Source organism: Bos taurus, chromosome 6, assembly GCF_002263795.3.
Source record: "Bos taurus isolate L1 Dominette 01449 registration number 42190680 breed Hereford chromosome 6, ARS-UCD2.0, whole genome shotgun sequence".
NCBI lineage: Eukaryota > Metazoa > Chordata > Mammalia > Artiodactyla > Bovidae > Bos > Bos taurus.
The window spans coordinates 110753166-110774068 of record NC_037333.1 but is presented as its reverse complement, the minus strand read 5'-3'; the positions used below and the strand labels follow the sequence as shown (position 1 = coordinate 110774068).

At 38.0% G+C, this 20903-nt stretch overlaps 1 protein-coding gene and 1 non-coding gene across 5 annotated transcripts in view; both read left to right on the top strand.

Annotated features, from left to right (window-relative positions):
- The window catches only part of FBXL5 (F-box and leucine rich repeat protein 5), a 58728-nt gene extending 45009 nt beyond the window's left edge, over window positions 1-13719 (top strand). For all 4 annotated transcript variants that reach the window (XM_024993214.2, XM_059887510.1, NM_001082440.1 and 1 more), the window contains 2 exon segments: window positions 3816-3964; window positions 12926-13719. In XM_024993214.2, the coding sequence (XP_024848982.1) occupies window positions 3816-3964; window positions 12926-13002 (226 nt within the window). In that variant the 3' untranslated portion in view covers window positions 13003-13719.
- A 5487-nt stretch (window positions 13720-19206) lies between these two features.
- Window positions 19207-19279, top strand: MIR2448 (microRNA mir-2448). The gene has a single exon (NR_031259.1). It is a non-coding gene; the product is annotated as a microRNA mir-2448 (primary transcript).
- Window positions 19280-20903: the final 1624 nt, after the last annotated feature.

Sequence of the window (20903 nt, the reverse complement as noted above, 5' to 3'; positions counted from 1 at the left end):
TTAGCAAAAAAACAAAACAAGAAATGTGCATTGGAATGATGTATAGCTTAACCATCTTTATTTAAGAAAGTATTCTAATATCAAATGGCAAATTTCAACAATGCAAAATCTGCAGTTACTTTTGCACCAGCCTTTTGTTGTTCAGTTACCCAGTCATGTCCGACTTTTTGCGACCCCGTGGATTGCCAGCATGCCAGGTCTCCCTGTCTCTCACCATCTCCCGATGTTTGCCCAAGTTGATGACCATTGCATCAGTGATGCCATCCAGCCATCTCATCCTCTGATGCCCTCTTCTTCTGCCCTCAGTCTTTCCCAGCATCAGGGACTTTTCCAGTGAGTTGGCTGTTCACATCAGATGACCAGAACACTGGAGCTTCATCTTTAGCATCAGTCCTTCCAACAAGTATTCAGGGTTGATTTCTCTTAAGATATGAATGATTTGATCTTCAAATGCTGAGTGACCTTGAAACAGTTGACCCTCTTCAGCAACGTCTGAGGGACTTTCAGGAGTCTTCTCCACCACCACATTGGAAGGCATCAGTTCTTTGGCATTCTGCCTTCTTTATGGTCCAGCTCTCACAACTGTATGTGACCACTGGGAAGACCATAGCCTTGACTCTACAGACCTTTGTTGACAGAGTAGTCTATGGTTTTCAACACACTGTCTAAATTTGTCATAACTTTCCTTCTAAGAAGCAATCGTCTTCTGATTTCATGGCTGCAGTCACCATCTGCAGTGATTTTAGAGCCCAAGAAGAGGAAATCTGTCACTGCTTCCATCTTTTCCCCTTCTATTTTCCATGAAATAATGGGGCCAGATGTCATGATCTTAGTTTTTTTAATATTTAAGCTGGCTCTTTAACTCTCCTCCTTCACCCTCATCAAGAGGCTCTTTAGTTCCTCTTTGCTTTCTGCCGTTAGAATGGTATCATCTGCATATCTGAGGTTGTTGATGTTTCTCCTGCCTATCTGGACTCCAGTTAGTAACTCATCCAGCCCCGCATTTTTCATGATGTGCTCAGCATATAGGTTAAAGAACAAGGTGATAGCAGACAGCCCTGTCATACTCCTTTCTCAATCTTGAACCAGTCAGTTGTTCCATACAGGGTTCTACCAATTGCTTCTTGACCCTCATACAGGTTTCTCAGGAGACAGGTAAGATGGTCTGGTATTCCCATCTCTTGAAGAGCTTTCCACAGTTGATTATGGTCCACACAGTCAAAGGCTGTGGTGTACTCGATGAAACAGAGGTAGATGTTTTTCTGAAATTCCCTTGCTTTCTCTGTGACCCAGCGGATGTTAGCAGTTTGATCTCTGGTTCCTCTTCCTTCTTGAAACCCAGCTTGGACATCTGGAAGTTCTTGGTTTGCATCATGCTGAAGCTTAGCATGCAAGATTTTAAGCATGACCTTACTAACCTGGGAGATGAATGCAATTGTCTGATGGTTAGCACATTCTTTAGTACTACCCTTCTTGGGAATTGGGATGAAGATTGACCTTTTCCAGTCCTGTGGCCACTGGAATCTGCAATTACTTTTGCACCACCCTAATAGCAGTAAAATGTTTCTTATTAAGGTGGACACGACTGAGTGACTGAACTGAACTGAAGTGATGCATATAGTTATTTAGACATTGCTGTTGTAAACTTAATAGACTCTACAGTATGATGTGAACACAACTTTTTTACATGCACTAGAAAAACAAAAAATTTGTGTGACTTGCTTTATTATGATAGCTGCCTTGTTGCAGTGGTCTGGAACCTGACCTGCAGGCATCTCTGAGGTCTGCCTGTACTGTATTTCTCTTGTCTTCATCCATTTGCTGTCTCTGTAACAGGCATGTATTGGCTGACTTCTGCTTGTTTCTATCCCCATTCCAGTTAAAATGTTGTTTCTTATGGGAAACCTTTTGCGATCCCCTCTCCCCCAGGCCACCACCATCCTTAACTGTATTCCCGGAAGAGCATTCATCATATAATTGCTTGTTTACTTTTGTCTTGTTTGATATCCCACTAGATGCGGTGAGGCGAGTGAATGCATATGTAGCTCACTCAAGTGTGTTTCTGATACGGAGTTTTATATTCCATGCAGTCTGTCCTCAATGTCCTGAAAGTTTTTAAGTTTTAGAACATGAGGTAGTCTGTGCATTGAGGTACCTTCTGAGATCTTTTAGGTCCCTTTTTAGAAGTTGTTTTATTTTTTATTATGAGTTATTCAACTTTACAGGAAAAAAAAGATTCAATAAACTGTAAACCTTATATTGTCTTCCTTTAAAGATGTCTGTCTGTAATTACTTGGCCCAGTGAAGACACAGAGGTTCTGAACTGCTGCTGTTACTAAACTCTGGGATGGATCAGGGAATCTGTGATTTAAGAAAAAGAATCAGTCTTTTTCAGTTAAAATATCAGGGGAAGTGTGCGTTTAAATCTGTCATGTATATTGGGGTCTTGATAAATCCTTTTTGGTTGACCAGTTTTTTCTTTTAAACATGCAGTGACAAAACATTAAAATGTATTTCCCGACGTTTGTCCGTCCGTGTTTCTGAGTATATAAATATTTCCCTAGTTTATTCTGATTTCAGTAGTTTACATGCATTTCCTTACCTTTACTTCCTAATTTCCATGTGCCTGTGTAATGATGCTAATTATCCTTTTTTTTTTTTTTTTACTGAATTTATTGTATTATAGGCTTTTTGATATCCCTGTCCAGATGGACTGTTGCTCGTTTTCCCAGTTTTTGCTGTTGCATACTGAAATTTGATGTTCTCAATTTTGCTCTTGCTATTTTTCAGCTCTGCCGTTGTCATTTTAGTCAATTTCTCATTTTACCATTTTTGTATAAATAGTATTTTAAAAACTTCTTTTAAAGTATGCCATGAAACCTAATGTTTTCATTTTTAGTGAAATGGAATTCACATTAAATCTGTTTTTTTTTTTAAGGGTACAAGTCAGCGGTTTTAATATATTTACAAGGTTGGCAGCCACTGCCACTATCCAATTAGAAACATTTTCCTTAAACCAAAAAGAAGCCATGTACTCATTAGGAGTCGTTCCTCATTCCTCTTTGCCCCCAGCCCCTGGCAACCAGTAATCCACTTTGTCTGTCTGTCCTGCCTATTTTGGACATTTCGTATAAATGAAATTAGCTGATATATGGTCCTTTGTGTCTGACTTTTTTCATTTAGCACTGAGTTTTCAAGGTTCATCTGTGCTGTAGCATGTATCAGTACTTTGTAGCTGCGTAGCTGCATCCTGTTTATACTAAATTTTGTTTATCCACTCATTCATTGGTGAACATTTGGATTCTTCCCACTTCGTGGGTATTATGAGTAATGCTGCTGTGAACATTTGTTTGCAAGTTTTTCTGTGAGCATGTGTTTTCACTTCCCTTGGGTGTGCACCTAGGAGAGTAATTTTGGGTTATAGGCTGACGCTAACTCTTCGAGGAACTACAAAACTGTTTAGTAATTTTCTCGATAATTTTTACTTAGACAATTTGGTAGGAGAATGAAGATTACAATTCTAATATTCAGTATTTCCTTCCTGTAAGAATTGACTTACTATCACGTTCTTACAAAGAAAATTTCAGAAGACTTGTTTACTGAATGAATGTCTTTGTAAATGTTCCCATTAAATGTACACTGTCCTACCTAAGGATGAAGTTAGTTGTCATGTTTTATAGAAATTCTTTAGTTTTCCTCATTTTCAGACTGAAGGGTCTGTTCATATTCCATTGGACCATGCAGATGTGTAAGTTTTCATAGAGTCGTCTTTTAATTGTTAATCTGTTCTCATTGTTGGATTGCTTCTCTTGCAGGGTTTTGACTCTGGGAGGAGGGCTGCCTTACTTGGAGCACCTTAATCTCTCTGGTTGTCTTACTGTAACTGGTGCAGGCCTGCAGGACTTGGTTTCAGCATGTCCTTCTTTAAATGATGAATACTTTTACTACTGTGACAACATTAACGGTAATGCCTTTTTTAACAATGAGATAATTTTGGAGGGGTTGATTTAACACTTTTTAACAGTTCTGATAATTCTTAGGATTTCTATTGTTTTCTAGATTTCTAATTACCACACATTTTTGCAATTTCAGATTTAGTCCTTTTCTAAACTTGAGCTCTTCTTATGGAGAGAGATTTCAGCTATGCATTCTACCAGATTTTAGAAATATGTAATAGTTTAATCAGTCCAGAGGGGCAAGTTTTTGTAGAATTACTAAAGTTCTTATAAAATTTGGGGAATTTCTTCTAGTGAAAGAGCACTCATTAACGGTAGAGAGGTACTGACGTTCTAGATAACACCCAGTTCTTAGGGAGGATAGTCAGTTTTCTTGTAGGGCAAGAAAGCGTCATAATACAGTAGAAAAAGGGGGACTTGGGTGATGTGAGCTCCTCAGGGACCCTGAGTCTGGTTCCAGATAAACCTCTTGGAAGATGGAGGAGGATGGTGAGTGTGGTAATGGGAAGAGACTGAGGTGCTTTAAATGTGACTAAAATCCCTATAGTATTTTGGAGATTGAGTCCTGCACTTTCTTCTAACATCATCAGGTAAATATTTCTTGATGTTTTGTTTTGTTTTGTTTTTTAAAGCCTATTCCTACCCTGCAGAGGGACTGTTTAATGTGCTTTTTCAAAGTGCGTTCACTGCCCTGTTGGTCATCTGGTAATCGCTGGTGGACACTGCAGTTCAGAAGTCCTGAAGCATAAGCAAATCAACCTCCTGTATTTCTAACTGGGAAAAGTTTACATGGTTCAGATTCTGCTGTGTCTTTTTACATCATACATTGTTATTTTTGAGAGTCCAATTTCATCTTAAGATCATGGGAAGATCAACTGAGTTTCTCTCAGGCAGGAAACTGGACTGAGGCCAGGAAGACTAGAGGAATGGTATCTTCTTGAACGGCAGCCCAGTAGGCAGAGAAGTTAGCACATTTGCTGTTTCTCGGAGATCAGGTTTTTATTAAAATACATATGAAGAGACAGAAGATAGCACCTCTTTTGTTTCTGGAATCACACTGCTGATGCAGGAGATGACCTCCTGTGTTCTGGAAATCGCAGCTCTAAGTTGGAGCATTTCTTTGCTCTCCATTGCCTGTGGTGTATGATAAATGTTTGTGAAAGTGAGTGTCATATTGGTTGCAACCTGCTACGTGTACGAAAGAAAGTGTGAGTGCTGTGGTGGCGCATGTGCTTCTTCCGGAGTTTGGGAAGAGTTTTACTTTTTTGTTTATTTTTTTGTATAGTTATGTCATTGTAGTTTCACCATTGTAGTTACTAAGGCTTATATATTATGAGAAGTAATCAATAAGCAATTATTTTTTGTAGGAAAAATAGCTTATTGGTAGGTTACATTTGATTTGTCTACATTGATTTCAGTATAGGTTATACTTATGGGAATAAATCTTCAAACCTAATTTGTTATACTTATTTTAGGGTATATAGATATTATTGGGTTGGTGGGGGGATTTGGTTTCACTTCATTTTTATGACCTGTCTGCTGCTTTTGCATGTATCTTTTTTAAAACTTGTTAGTATGTTAGAAATTCTTTAATTTTGACCTATTTTGAATATATAAATCTTAAAGTGTTCCAGAGGAGCTGCTATATTTGTTGAATGTTTGTTGAATTCCTTTTAAGATTTTTTTTTTATGAAATGAGTGCTAATTTTCAATAAGCCAATTTTAATGACCATATCTGTCTTTAAAGGGTTTGAAACAAAATAGACAGTGCTTGTATAATCGAATACCAAGTCTCCTTTTACAGCTTCTTAAAGAATGATTTGCGGGAAATGGAAATCCTTTAAAATTTACAGGGTGACTTGTCATATGAACTTATAATATGTTCCAGAGTTCCAGCCGGTTGCTCTTAAAGCAGTACTCCAGTAACAGTCTTTTCCTTAAAGGACATTTTGACAACCTAGAAAGTGTTAAATAAAGTTGCCTTGTTTCCAGTTTTGCAAGATGATATGGGATTGATCCAGTATCTTTTATTACAGTTCGGCTTGTATAGTAAATATTTAGTGATTGTGTAATGGCTGTCTTTTTATTATTAGTTTTATTAGTTTGGAAAGTAGCCAGTATTTTTATACATGTTCTTAGGCTAATAGGGGGCATATTCAGGTGATACATTTTATTTTAATATTTGAGAATAACACAGTGAAAATTCATTTTGTCAAAAGAGTTTATTTACATAGTTAACTTCTAGGTTACTACTAAAAGAAGTAAATACTGATAAATAATGTTCATTAAACAAGTGATGAAGCAAAATTTTCTGTTTCCTAAGCACTAGCAGAGATTTTGGAGAAGATACATTAATTATCAAGCATTGTCTCCTGTGAGCAAGACACTGTACTAAGCACTGACATAAAATGACATTTTTGTTCTTCTGAATGATTCTTCGTGACATTTAAACTTGTTTTTTGACCAAAAAAGTTAAGATTTAAGTATAAAGAAGACTTCTTAGCTGTGACATTTAAAAAATTCTTTGTCATTTAAGAAGCAGTAGATGGAATTGCATGATTTTAGCGCTCTGAAGAACGGTTGAGCAGTGGTAGCACATAGACTTTTCGTACTGATTTGCATTTCAGTGTATGTTTGTGAATTAAGAGAGATTAGCTCATGGTAGGTGACACAGTCTCAGATGACTTGCTCTCTTATATTTCTAATTTAAGTTAAAAGGAATTTTAAAGGTAAGTGAAGGTAAGTGCAGATACACAGCATAACTAATGTGCTTAAAATCTGAGAAAAATAATTCAGTAATAAAACTTTGGGAAGATAATGATAGCTAACATTATAGCTCTTCTTTTCTAATATTTTTAAAGAACGTTTTCTTACGAAATTTATTTTTACCATGCATTTAAAGATTTTATTTGATGATTATGCAGATGTCAGTTTTCTATTTATTATCCTCTACTGTAACTTAACCCTCATATATTATAACCATCGGGTTGTTTTTTTAATCTCATATCAAGATTGCTATTTACTGGTGATAAGTCCAGTGTTTACCTTTTGAACTCCATGTCTACGTAAGTGCATCTAGAGATCCTTGGCAACCCAGCATATCTTAGTCATATCTCTTTCTAATTCTGCCTCGCTTTTTCTGTGGCCTGTTTATTCTATTGTCCATTTATTCCCTTTTCTGAACAGTCCTCCTGTGACACTGGAGCATCTTAACTGTTAGCATTGCTTATGACTTCTGTGCTTTGGAAATTGCTGTTCACCCCTGTTTCCAACAGTATGAAACTAACTTAAAAACAGTGGTTGTCTTTACCTTTGCTCTGCTGTAGGCTTTCAACAAAATAAAATCCATTCATGGATGAATCCACTTTTATGGATTATTAGGATCAGTCACCTGGAATGTCATTGACCTTTCAATGGGATTGTAGTTTTGAGGTGGTGTTATAGTTACTGGCTAAGTACAGTTATGCCCTTAGACTTCGGTTGAAACTCAGACAGATATCCTAGTGTGTGTTTGAGAAAGGGAGCCCATTTTATATCAGTAGGAGCAATAACTTTGTGACGAATAAGGAGAGACTGACAGGTGTCAGGATAGGGTTGTTTCTACCTAACGTAGGGCACATACTTTCATTCCTGCATTTTCCTTCCTCTATTAGCGCTACTGCCATCCCTGAGACTTTGAGAACAAAGAGTGACTCAGCTGTCCAGAGTGAACACTGAGGATCCTGGGCCTCTGTATTTGGGGGAGAATGATGAAAAAACTGTGTGGTATAGGCATTCCTCGAAGATATTACAAGTTTGGTTCCAGAGCACCGTAATAAAGGAACGTTGCAATAAAGTGAGCCACATGAATATTTTGGTTTCCCAGTGTATGTAAAAGTTACGTCAGCACTATCCTGCAGTCTATTAAGTGCGATAGCTTTATGTCTAAAAAAGCAATGTACGTAATTTAAAATACTTCAGTGCTAAAAAATGCTAGCCATCATCTGAGCCTTCAGAATAGTCATGGTAGTACATCAAAGATCACTGACCATAGATCACAGACTGTAACAAATATAATAATAATGAAAAAGCTTGAAATATTGTGAGAATTACCAAAATGTGACACAGAGACAAGAAGGGAGCAAATGCTGTTGGAAATAGTGCCAGTAGACTAGCTCAGTGCAGGGTGGCCACAGACTTTTAGTTTGTAAAAATGCAGTATCGGCAAAGTGCAGTAAAGCAGATCACGGTTAAATGGAATATACCTTTGTTTGGAAAAGTACGACTCTTTTAAGTGGCGTGATTGATCCACTTGGCTCCCATGAAAGTGAAAGTGGAGTTGCTCAGTCGTGTCTGACTCTTCGCGACCTCATGGACTGTAGCCCACCAAGTTCCTCTGTCCATGGGATTTTCCAGGCAAGAATACTGGAGTGGGTTGACATTTCCTTCTCCAGGGGATCTTCCCAACCCAGGGATCGAACCCTGGGTCTCCCATATTGCGGGAAGATGCTTTACCATCTGAGCCACCAGGGAAGCCCTTTCACTTTCTCCCTTTTTGCGAACCAGTAGATACTTTACTTCATTGCTTTCAGCCATCGCTTAGGACTTTTTCCTAGGCCACTTTTGATTTCAGTATAAAATTTCTTCCTTACCTTTCTGTCCTTTTAAAGAAAATACGAATATAGACATTTTGAAGTATTATCAGATCAGATCAGTCACTCGGTCGTGTCCGACTCTTTGCGACCCCACGAATTGCAGCATGCCAGGCCTCCCTGTCCATCACCAACTCCTGGAGTTCACTCAGACTCATGTCCATCGAGTCAGTGATGCCATCCAGCCATCTCATCCTCTGTCGTCCTTTTCTCCTCTTGCCCCCAATCCCTCCCAGCATCAGTCTTTTCCAGTGAGTCAACTCTTCGCATGAGGTGGCCAGAGTACTGGAGTTTCAGCTTCAGCATCATTCCTTCCAAAGAAATCCCAGGGCTGATCTCCTTTAGAATGGACTGGTTGGATCTCCTTGCAGTCCAAGGGACTCTCAAGAGTCTTCTCCAACATCACAGTTCAAAACCATCAATTCTTTGGCGCTCAGCCTTCTTCACAGTCCAACTCTCACATCCATACATGACCACAGGAAAAACCATAGCCTTGACTAGATGGACCTTTGTTGACAAAGTAATGTCTCTGCTTTTGAATATGCCATCTAGGTTGGTCATAACCTTCCTTCCAAGGAGTAAGCGTCTTTTAGTTTCATGGCTGCAGTCACCATCTGCAGTGATTTTGGAGCCCAGAAAAATAAAGTCTGACACTGTTTCCACTGTTTCCCCATCTATTTGCCATGAAGTGATGGGACCGGATGCCATGATCTTCGTTTTCTTAGTTCCTCTTCACTTTCTGCCATAAGGGTGGTGTCATCTGCATATCTGAGGTTATTGATATTTCTCCCGGCAATCTTGATTCCAGCTTGTGTTTTTTTCAGTCCAGCGTTTCTCGTGATGTACTCTGCATAGAAGTTAAATAAGCAGGGTGACAATATACAGCCTTGACGTACTCCTTTTCCTATTTGGAACCAGTCTGTTGTTCCATGTCCAGTTCTAACTGTTGCTTCCTGATCTGCATACAGGTTTCTCAAGAGGCAGATCAGGTGGTCTGGTATTCCCATCTCTTTCAGAATTTTCCACAGTTTATTGTGATCCACACAGTCAAAGGCTTTGGCATAGTCAGTAAAGCAGAAATAGATGTTTTTCTGGAACTCTCTTGCTTTTTCCATGATCCAGCAGATGTTGGCAATTTGATCTCTGGTTCCTCTGCGTTTTCTAAAACCAGCTTGAACATCAGGAAGTTCACGGTTCACATATTGCTGAAGCCTGGCTTGGAGAATTTTAAGCATTATTTTACTAGCGTGTGAGATGAGTGCAATTGTGTGGTAGTTTGAGCATTCTTTGGCATTGCCTTTCTTTGGGATTGGAATGAAAACTGACCTTTTCCAGTCCTGTGGCCACTGCTGAGTTTTCCAAATTTGCTGGCATATTGAGTGCAGCACTTCCACAGCATCATCTTTCAGGATTTGGAATAGCTCAACTGGAATTCCATCACTTCCACTAGCTTTGTTCGTAGTGATGCTTTCTAAGGCCCACTTGACTTCACATTCCAGGATGTCTGGCTCTAGGTCAGTGATCACACCAACCTGATTATCTGGTCGTGAAGAGCTTTTTTGTACAGTTCTTCTGTGTATTCTTGCCATCTCTTCTTAATATCTTCTGCTTCTGTTAGGTCCATACCATTTCTGTCCTTTATTGAGGCCATCTTTGCATGAAATGTTCCTTTGGTATCTCTGATTTTCTTGAAGAGCTCTCTAGTCTTTCCCATTTTGTTGTTTTCCTCTATTTCTTTGCATTGATCGCTGAAGAAGGCTTTCTTATCTCTTCTTGCTATTCTTTGGAACTCTGCATTCAGATGTTTATATCTTTCCTTTTCTCCTTTGCTTTTCACTTCTCTTCTTTTCACAGCTATTTGTAAGGCCTCCCCAGACAGCCATTTTGCTTTTTTGCATTTCTTTTCCATGGGGATGGTCTTGATCCCTGTCTCCTGTACAATGTCACAAACCTCATTCCATAGTTCATCAGGCACTCTATCAGATCTAGGCCCTTAAATCTATTTCTCACTTCCACTGTATAATCATAAGGGATTTGATTTAGGTCATACCTGAATGGTCTAGTGGTTTTCCCTACTTTCTTCAATTTCAGTCTGAATTTGGCAATAAGGAGTTCATGGTCTGAGCCACAGTCAGCTCCTGGTCTTGTTTTTGCTGACTGTATAAAGCTTCTCCATCTTTGGCTGCAAAGGTATAATCAATCTGATTTAGTTTCATTTTGGAATACTGTACTGAAGTCTCCATGTCTCTTTCCTCTTATTTCTCCCTTTCAGAAAAGTTAGAATTATACACTGAGAAAATTATAGTTATGTTTTCGTAAAAGCCGCCAGTGTAAACATTCCATCCCCAGGGGCTGTGTCAGGGCAGGGCAGGGCAGTGGCAGTGAGGCAGGGCCTTGGGTCTCGGAGAAAGGTGCCTCTCAGTGACTGGCGGGCCGAGCAGTGAACAGAGTAAGCAGGGAGGAAAGCGGACTCAGGAAGTTGGGGAGTATCAGTTAAAGCTGAAAATGTGTTCAAAGGGAATACCTGGACAAAGGTCGTCAGTGCGAGAAGATTTTCAAGCCACAGGATTCCTTCCTAGGGTGTTTCTAATATATGATAACACAATACTAAGAGATTTCATTTTGACTCTGTGATTAAGATTGCTAGTGTTGTGTCTTATTTTAAGAGAAAATAATCTTAACAAAAGTGCTGCTTTGTGAATTTTAAGTTTTGACACATTCAAGTTTTTATTTTAAAAGAACACATTTTCATTTTGATTAAGCAAAAAATAGGCTTTGTGGTAATTCAGTTTTATATTTGAAATGATTTTAGACTTAAAATTATGGAAAATTTTAAACATATAAACATAATAATACAGTGAAGCCTATGTATCATTGGCTTCAGCAGTTACACACCCGAGGCCAGTCCTCTTTGATATACCATTATGTGTTCCCTTATTTGCCCCCTATATCCCAGACATAATATTACTTTAAAAGTTAAACATAAGTATTTGGAGACAAATGAAATCATAAGCTATTGCAGTTCCACTATGGTTGTAAAGCCTGTTTCTTTCTTTTCCTAAAGATACATTATTATTTTCATAGTTAGCTATATGAATGCTGTACTTCTTTGTATATCCTAAGAAATTAATCTTTAGTATTTTGTATATTGCCATTTCAAGAATACAAAGAATAGTTAAATTCTGGGAAGTAGGTGTGTTCTGGGTGTTGATTTGCAAGTTGTTATTTTCTTACGTTGGTAACAATGGTTTGATACTTCAAAAAACAAAATGAAACTAACTTAGCATATTTTTCTGAGTTAACGTCTTGGTGTCATCCCAGAGTACTATGATTTTTCAGTTTTAATCCTTTTTATAAAATGTTATTTTCTACAATATTATATTTCATGTATTTTTATCGTCCTTAGTATTACAAATGCAAATCTTTTGGTTCTAATTGATGAGTAAAGAACTAACTTTGTTCATGGTGCAGACATACATATGGTATAAATGTATTACCAGTAAAAAAGGCTTCAATATAGTTAAAATGTCTTTTTCCACATTTGCTTGCCTTTTTGAAAACTATGATTCATTCAGAGTACTTAACATTTGAATATGTGCCATGCTGTCTCTTTGACACTTTCTAATTCTCAGCTGCGTTCCCTAATGCATCTTTTAGTCTAGTGTCTTGAATTGCATAATGTGATTGGAATAAAATGTCAGTTATCCCACAGATGTTTAATGCTTTCTTTGTAATTGAATCACAGTTTTTATTATGTTTTAGATGTGTTTTTAATTATTTATTCATTGCATACTTAATTCTGGAAAATAATTTAACCATAGCACAAGATTTATTTGGGGGAACAGATGTTAAATAACAATATGGCAAACATGTTAAGGCTAGATCTACATAGTTTATTTTTAACAGATATTGTAAATATAGTATTTATTATAATTTTTGAATAGTGGATTCTTTAGCTTATCTATTACAGATGAGGTTGTTTTTGCCTTAATACTATTTCTGGGAAGGATGTTCATGGTGTAAGAGATCCATTGTTCACTTAGCCTGGCAGTCTTGATTCTGTGAGTTATCTCACCCTGGATTTTTTATTTTGTAGGATTATTGCCAACAAAATTATTTCTTTTCCTTCCTCTTTTTCATTTACCTGTGTTAGTTAAAGTTAAACTGCTTTTGGTGACTTTTGTGCTGAATAATTTTTTATACACTCATGGGGCTTTCATTTCTATGGTATAATGTATTACCAGTAAAAATAATAAGTGTTTTACAGTTCTTTCACTAGCAAGCTTACTTTTATGTGATGAGAATTTCCTCCTTTCACACTTCTCTGTTTTCACGCAGGTCCACATGCTGACACCGCCAGCGGATGCCAGAACCTGCAGTGTGGTTTTCGAGCCTGCTGCCGCTCTGGCGAATGACCCTTGACTTCTGACCCCTGTCTACTTCATTTAGCTGAGCAGGCTTCCTTTCATGCACTTTACTTATAGCACATTTCTTGTGTTAACCATCCCTTTTTTGAGTGACTTGTTTTGGCCCCATTTCTTACAGCCTCAGAAATCTTAATTTACCAGTGAATTGTACAGTGTTGTTTCTCTTTGCAAATCATACTTTTGTTTTAGAAAGGGATTAGATCTTTTCATAGGGTGAGAACAGTTTTATCAAATTTCTTTAAAATTGAATAATTTGAAAAAAAAATTGTCACTAATGCCATGCCATTTAAAGTATTTTTTACATTATTTTGAGTTTTGAAGTCAATGGGTAATTGGTTATCTTTATATAGATAAACACTGTACCAAGCTTTGCAGATCTTTTCAGACATACATTTCTTAAGTTTTATTTTCAGAGACTGCACGTTTTGGAAACCGGTCTCTTTTCCATAATGTTTCCTTTAATTTGAACAGTTCCCAGAGGGCCAATTCAAACATACCCACATGTAAGATCTTCTTAAGATTGTGAAATAAATCGGCTTCCTGGTGTCGGCTCCTTGAGCCGGCACAGCACCAGTGTCTTTGTACTTTCTTCAGAGACCCCAGTCCCCACCACTGTCTGAAAACGTGTCATGTTTGGGAGGGGTTTTTAAAAGTCCCACAGTCATTTGAAGAAATACATAAATAAAATCTTCTTTGAGGACTTTACCAAGTAATCTCTTTTGTGTTTTGATTGTGTTATAAATCTCAGTCCAGAGTTACTTTACTGTGAAATAGGACAACATGGGTGTTTTGAACTCCCATGAAATCAGTGACCCTAGAACTGTCTGTAGTTTTAGATGGATACCTGATTTTGTTGAGCTGAATTGTCTCTTTGAAATTAATTGTGCAGTATTCGAAATTCAGATTTGTAGGCTCATCTTTGCTGCGTGAAATGACAGTTGGGATGGAGACCCGTTACTCAGAAAGGCACATATTGACTAAAGTTCATGTCATGCTGTGTGTAGTAGTATATCAGCAGCATACCATATTATTTTTATAAATATCTATAAGGCTGTAGAAGAGGAGGTAATCTTGCAGTCATGTTTCTTGTGGTCCCAAGTATTTTTTTGTTTGTTTCATTGAGGAAGAGAAGGAGTAGGAAAGATACCAACTAGAGGTGGGCAGATTCCAGTTCAGGCTAATTGGAAACTACTTTACACAGAGTTGGCTAAAATGAAGGAAGAATCAGTTGATAAGACTGTAAATCAGGAGGAGTCACTCTGCTTTTCAGTTTACCTAAAGTTTGAACTAAACACTCCGAGAGAAGATCACCTGTAAGAAAGGACGTCTAATAACTCTGAAGTTTCACTTTGCTCTAAGGATTCTGTGATTTTGATTCCATTGCTGTTAACATTAGTGAATTGTTAGGATGGAACCCCTGTAGTTTCTTGTATGTAGGGTGGGGCAGCTGAATGATCAGACCATCTTATCCTTTGAGTGTGTGTCTCTTAGCTTATAAAGTCCTCATGCCTCTTGTGGCAACACTGCACCTCGCTGCCTCCTTTAAAAGTCGGGTTCCCTTAGAGAACTTGAGAGGACATTTGAGTTTTAGGGAACGGTTACAGGGTCACAAGTTTTATTTTGTAGGTTGAGTGTTCTGTGGTTACTGTGTTTTTATTTCCTTAAGCATTTAATAAAATTTGTTTGAATAAATTGAATAAGTTGACATTAGGGACAATTTCAAGAAAACAAACTGAAATAAGTCTTCTGGGGGACTTCCATCAAACTGCATGAAGTTAGTCATTTGTAACTATGGTTGTGAGTCACCACAGGAGGACTTAAGGTTATACCCATGTAATCATAAGACTGTCATATGCAGGGAGTAAAAGTTTTGATAATACTTCAGGAAAAAATCATGATTAAATGGTATTTGGAGACTTGGCTTAAATGTTATTCTTTATAAAGTAATTAATTTGAGCAACTGATTTTCTAGGAGTTTCAGGTAATTGAGGGGCTCCTCTTTCTCTTTGTTCTGTGCTACTTGATGTTTAGAAAACTATTAAACAGGACTTGGCAGTCTTGAGCCAAACTGACTTCAGTATATGAACATATTGTCATATGGAAACTCACTGTTTTTCTATCACCTCCTGACCTGTTCCATGGGAACGTAGCATAACCTGCATTTAAATTTTAAATAGCACTGCTGTTTGATTTAAGGGACTAGATCTGATAGATAGAGTGCCTGATGAACTATGGATGGAGGTTCATGACATTGTACAGGAGACAGGGATCAAGACCATCCCCATGGAAAAGAAATGCAAAAAGGCAAAATGGCTGTCTGGGGAGGCCTTACAAATAGCTGTGAAAAGAAGAGAAGCGAAAAGCAAAGGAGAAAAGGAAAGATACAAGTATCTGAATTCAGAGTTCCAAAGAATAGCAAGGAGAGATAAGAGAGCCTTCTTCAGTGATCAATGCAAAGAAATAGAGGAAAACAACAGAATGGGAAAGACTATAGAGATCTTTTCAAGAAAATTAGAGATACCAAGGGAACATTTCATGCAAAGATGGCCTCAATAAAGGACAGAAATGATATGGACCTAACAGAAGCAGAAGATATTAAGAAGAGGTGGCAAGAATACACAGAAGAACTGTACAAAAAAGCTCTTCACGACCCAGATGATCATGATGTTGTGATCACTGACCTAGAGCCAGACATCCTGGAATGTGAAGTCAAGTGGGCCTTAGAAAGCATCACTACGAACAAAGCTAGTGGAAGTGATGGAATTCCAGTTGAGCTATTTCAAGTCCTGAAAGATGATGCTGTGGAAGTGCTGCACTCAATATGCCAGCAAATTTGGAAAACTCAGCAGTGGCCACAGGACTGGAAAAGGTCAGTTTTCATTCCAATCCCAAAGAAAGGCAATGCCAAAGAATGCTCAAACTACCACACAATTGCACTCATCTCACACGCTAGTAAAGTAATGCTTAAAATTCTCCAAGCCAGGCTTCAGCAATACGTGAACCGTGAACTTCCAGATGTTCAAGCTAGTTTTAGAAAAGGCAGAGGAACCAGAGATCACATTGCCAACATCTGTTGGGTCATGGAAAAAGCAAGAGAGTTCCAGAAAAACATCTATTTCTGCTTTATTGACTCTGCCAAAGCCTTTGACTGTGTGGATCACAATAAACTGTGGAAAATTCTGAGAGATGGGAATACCAGACCACCTGATCTGCCTCTTGAGAAACCTGTATGCAGATCAGGAAGCAACAGTTAGAACTGGACATGGAACAACAGGCTGGTTCCAAATAGGAAAAGGAGTATATCAAGGCTGTATATGGTCACCCTGCTTATTCAGCTTATATGCAGAGTACATCATGAGAAACGCTGGGCTGGAAGGAGCACAAGCTGGAATCAAGATTGCCGGGAGAAATATCAATAACCTCAGATACGCAGATGACACCACCCTTATGGCAGAAAGTGAAGAGGAACTAAAAAGACTCTTAATGAAAGAGGAGAGTGAAAAAGTTGGCTAAAAGGTCACCATTCAGAAAACGAAGATCATGGCATCTGGTCCCATCACTTAATGGGAAATAGATGGGGAAACAGTGTCAGACTTTATTTTGGGGGCTCCAAAATCACTGCATATGGTGACTGCAGCCATGAAATTAAAAGACGCTTACTCCTTGGAAGGAAAGTTATGACCAACCTAGACAGCATATTCAAAAGCAGAGACATTACTTTGTCAACAAAGGTCCATCTAGTCAAGGCTATGGTTTTTCCTGTGGTCATGTATGGATGTGAGAGTTGGACTGTGAAGAAAGCTGAGCGCCAACAAATTGCTGCTTTTGAACTGTGCTACTGGAGAAGACTCTTGAGAGTTCCTTGGACTGCAAGGAGATCCAACCAGTCCATCCTAAAGGAGATCAGTCCTGGGTGTTCTTTGGAAGGATTGATGCTATAGCTGAAACTGCAGTACTTTGGCCACCTCATGTGAAGAGTTGACTCATTGGAAAAGACCCTGATGCTGGGAGGGATTGGGGGCAGGAGGAGAAGGAGACGACAGAGGATGAGATGGCTGGATGGCATTACCGACTCGATGGACATGAGTTTGGGTGAACTCTGGGAGTTAGTGATACACAGGGAGGCCTGGTGTGCTGCAGTTTATGGGCTTGCAAAGAGTTGGACACGACTAAGTGAACTGAACTGAATGGTTTAAAATTTTTTCTAAGTTTATTTTTTATTAAAATATAGTTGATGTACAGTGTTGTTTCAGTGTACTGCATGATAACTTGACACCTATTTATTATATAACAGGGTTTTTACCTCTTATTCCCCTTTCCCTAATACCCCCCACTCCCTTCCCATAGCCACTGGTTTGTTTTCTAAATTTATGGGAGACTGCTTTTGTTTTGTTTTTTAGATTGCACATATAAGTGAAATCATGTCGTATTTTTTTCCCTCTGTTATGACATATTTTACTTAATATCCTCTAGATCCATCCATGTTTTTTCAAGTAGCAAGATTTTTTTATGGCTAAGGAGTATTCCATACACACACCCACACGCACGTGTGCATGTACACATTAAATCTTCTTTATCCATAGATCTTTCCATTGATTCAGGTTGTTTTGATACCATGGCTATTATAAATAATGTAGCAGTGAACACTGAGTGCATTTTAACTTTTCAAATTAGTGTTTTTGTTTTCTTTGGGTAAATACTCAGAAGTGAAATGGCTACTTTTTTTTTTTTTTTGAGCTTCCATACTGTTTTCCATAGGGGCTGCATTAATGTACAGTGCCACCAACAGTGCATGAGGGTTCTCTTCCCTCCTCGTTTTCACAGCACTTGTTACATATTGTCTTTTTGTTAGTAGCTGTTCTGGCTGGTTTGAAGTGGTACCTGATTGTGGTTTCGATCTGAGCATTTTCCTAGTCACGATGTTGAGCATATTTTCATGGATCTGTTGGCTGGCTGTATGTCTTTGAAAAAATATTTATTCAGGTCCATTGACCATTTTTATTTAAAAATTTTTTTTTTTTTTTGACGTGGACCATTTTTAAAGTTTTTATTGAATTTTATACAATACAGTTTTAAGCAATATAATATTGCTTAGGTTTTATGTTTTGGTTTTTTTTGGCCACAAGGTGTGTGAGATCTTACCTCCCTGACTAGGAATCAAACCGGCACTCTGTGCATTGGAAGGCAAAATCTTAACCACTGGACTGCCAGGGAAGTCGTCTACTGACCATTTTTTAATCTGGTTTGTTTTTTTGATGTGGAGTTGTATGAGTTCTTTGTATGTTTTGGATATTAACACTTTGTCAAGTATATCATTTTGCAAATGTCTTCTACCATTCAGTAGGCAGCCTTTTTGTTTTGTTGAGAGTTTTTTTTTCTCCTCCATATAAAAGCTCATTAGTTTGATGCATCCCCATTTGCTTGTTTTTGCTTTTATTGTCATTGCCTGAGGAGACATATCGCAGCTTTTGGTAAGACCAATATCAAAGAGCATACTGCCTATCTTTTCTGGTGAGAGTTTTATGGTTTTGGGTCTCAGGTTTAAGTCTTTAATCCATTTTGAGTTTATTTTGTATTTGTTGTGAGAAACTAGTCCAATTTTATTATTTTTATAATATAGCTGTCCAGTTTTTGAAATACTGTTTATTAAAGAGGCTGTCCTTTCTCCATTTGTATTCTTGCCACCTTTGTCATAGATTAATTAACCATTTTAGTGTGAGTTTACTTCTAGACTCTACTCTGTTCCATTGATCTGTGTGTCTGTTTTTTATTAGGAAGCATGATTCGTCCAACTTTTTTGTTCTTTCTCAAGACTGTTTTGGTTGTTCAAGGTCTTTTGTGTTTACATTCAATTTTAGAATTATTTGTTCTAGTTTTGTGACAGTTCTTTTGGTATTTTGATAGAGCTAGTGTTGAATCTGTAGATTGCCTTGAGTAGTATGGCCAGTTTAACAATATTGATTCCTCCAGTTCACAAGTGCAGCGTATCTTTTCATTTGTATTGTCTTTAGTTTCTTTCATCAGTGTCTCATAGCTTGTACTTTACCTCTTTGGCTAGGTTTATGTGTAGGTTTTGTATTCTTCTTGATGCAGTTGTAAATGGGATTGTTTTATTAATTTCTCTGATAGTTTGTTATTACCATATAGAAATGCAACAGATTTCTGTCCAGTTGGCCCTCCCTCTGTGGTTTCTGCACCTGCGGATACAACCAAACACGGTTGGAGAATATTTCACAATCTGTGGTTGATTGGATCCGTGGGTGTAGAACCTGCAAATGCATGTGACCAACTGTAAAGAACTTGAACATCTGAAAATTTTGGTGTCCAAAAGAGGGTCTTGGAACCAATCTCCTGTGGATACTAAGGAGCAACAAATACTAATTTTGAATCCTGCAACTGTGTGGTATTAATTAGTTTGAATAGTATTTTAGTGATGCCATAAGGGCTTTCTATATATAGTATCATGTCATCTACAGGCAGTGACACTTTCAACCTTTCCTTTCCAATTTGGATGCTTTTTCCTTTCCTTTCCAATTTGGATGCTTTTTTTTTTTTTGTCTTAATGCTGTGACCAGGAGTTCCAATAGTATGTTGAATAAAAGTGGCAAGAGTGGGCATCCTTGTCTTTTTTTTTTTTTCATTTTTAAATTATGGAAGTATGATAACATTATTTTGCCAACAAAGGTCCATCTAGTTAAGGCTATGGTTTTTCCAGTAGTCATGTATGGATGTGAGAGTTGGACTCTAAAGAAAGCTGAGCGCGCAAGAATTGATGCTTTTGAACTGGGGTGTTGGAGAAGACCCTTGAGAGTCCCTTGGATTGCAAGGAGGTCCACCCAGTCCATCCTAAAGGAGATCAGTCCTGGGGATTCATTGGAAGGACTGATGTTGAAGCTGAAACTCCATTACTTTGGCCACCTGATGTGAAGAGCTGACTTACTGGAAAAGACCCTGATGCTGGGAAAGATTGAGGACAGGAGGAGAAGGGCACGACAGAGGATGAGATGGTTGGATGGCATCACCGACTCAATGGACATGAGTTTGGGTGGACTCGGGGAATTGGTGATGGACAGGGAGGGCTGGCGTGCTGCAGTTCATGAGGTCGCAAAGAGTCAGACGTGACTGAGTGACCGAACCGAACTGAGCTGGAAAATATTGGACAAAATTGCATATAGGTCCGCTGTAACAATTATTTTTAAAGTAGATAAATTAAGATTTTTAGTTGGATTTTCAGTATCAAACTCCCTAAAATGAACAGAATGATTAGATACAAAAGTAGAAGGATATGGTAGACCTGAAAAGCACTATGAACCAATACAATATAATTAAGATTTAAACAGTTTTCACACAACAGCAGGATACAAATTCTATTCAATTTCCCATAGACTATAAAGCAGGAGACCCTGGAACATATCTAGGGATGAAAACAAGGAGCAAAAATTTCGTGGTCTAAAGATATTGAAATCATAAGGAGTCTTCTCACTTTAGAAATCAGTATCAAAAGATATTTGAAAATAACCCACATATTTTCAAGTGCAATGTGACATTTGCCAAGAGAGATATTTGGCTTAGCTGTTGAAAGCTTCAAGGTTTTAACCTTTAAAAGATGGAAAAAACAGGGTGATTGCAGAGGAGAAAGCATAGAAGAAAGATTTCATAGAAGAAAGCAAAGTCACTAGTGCTGCTGTTGAGAAATCCTGTTTTACATGTTTCTATTTTGTGTACCACTTTCCATGTCAGTACATATATTTAGTTTTTTTTTAATATTACCTGACTTTTGATTAGTTGATTTGGGCTGTTAAAAGAGAATGCCATAATCTGGGTGGCTTAAATAACATGTATTCCTGACATTTCTAGAGGCTGTGAAGTCCAGAGTCAAGATTTTGGCA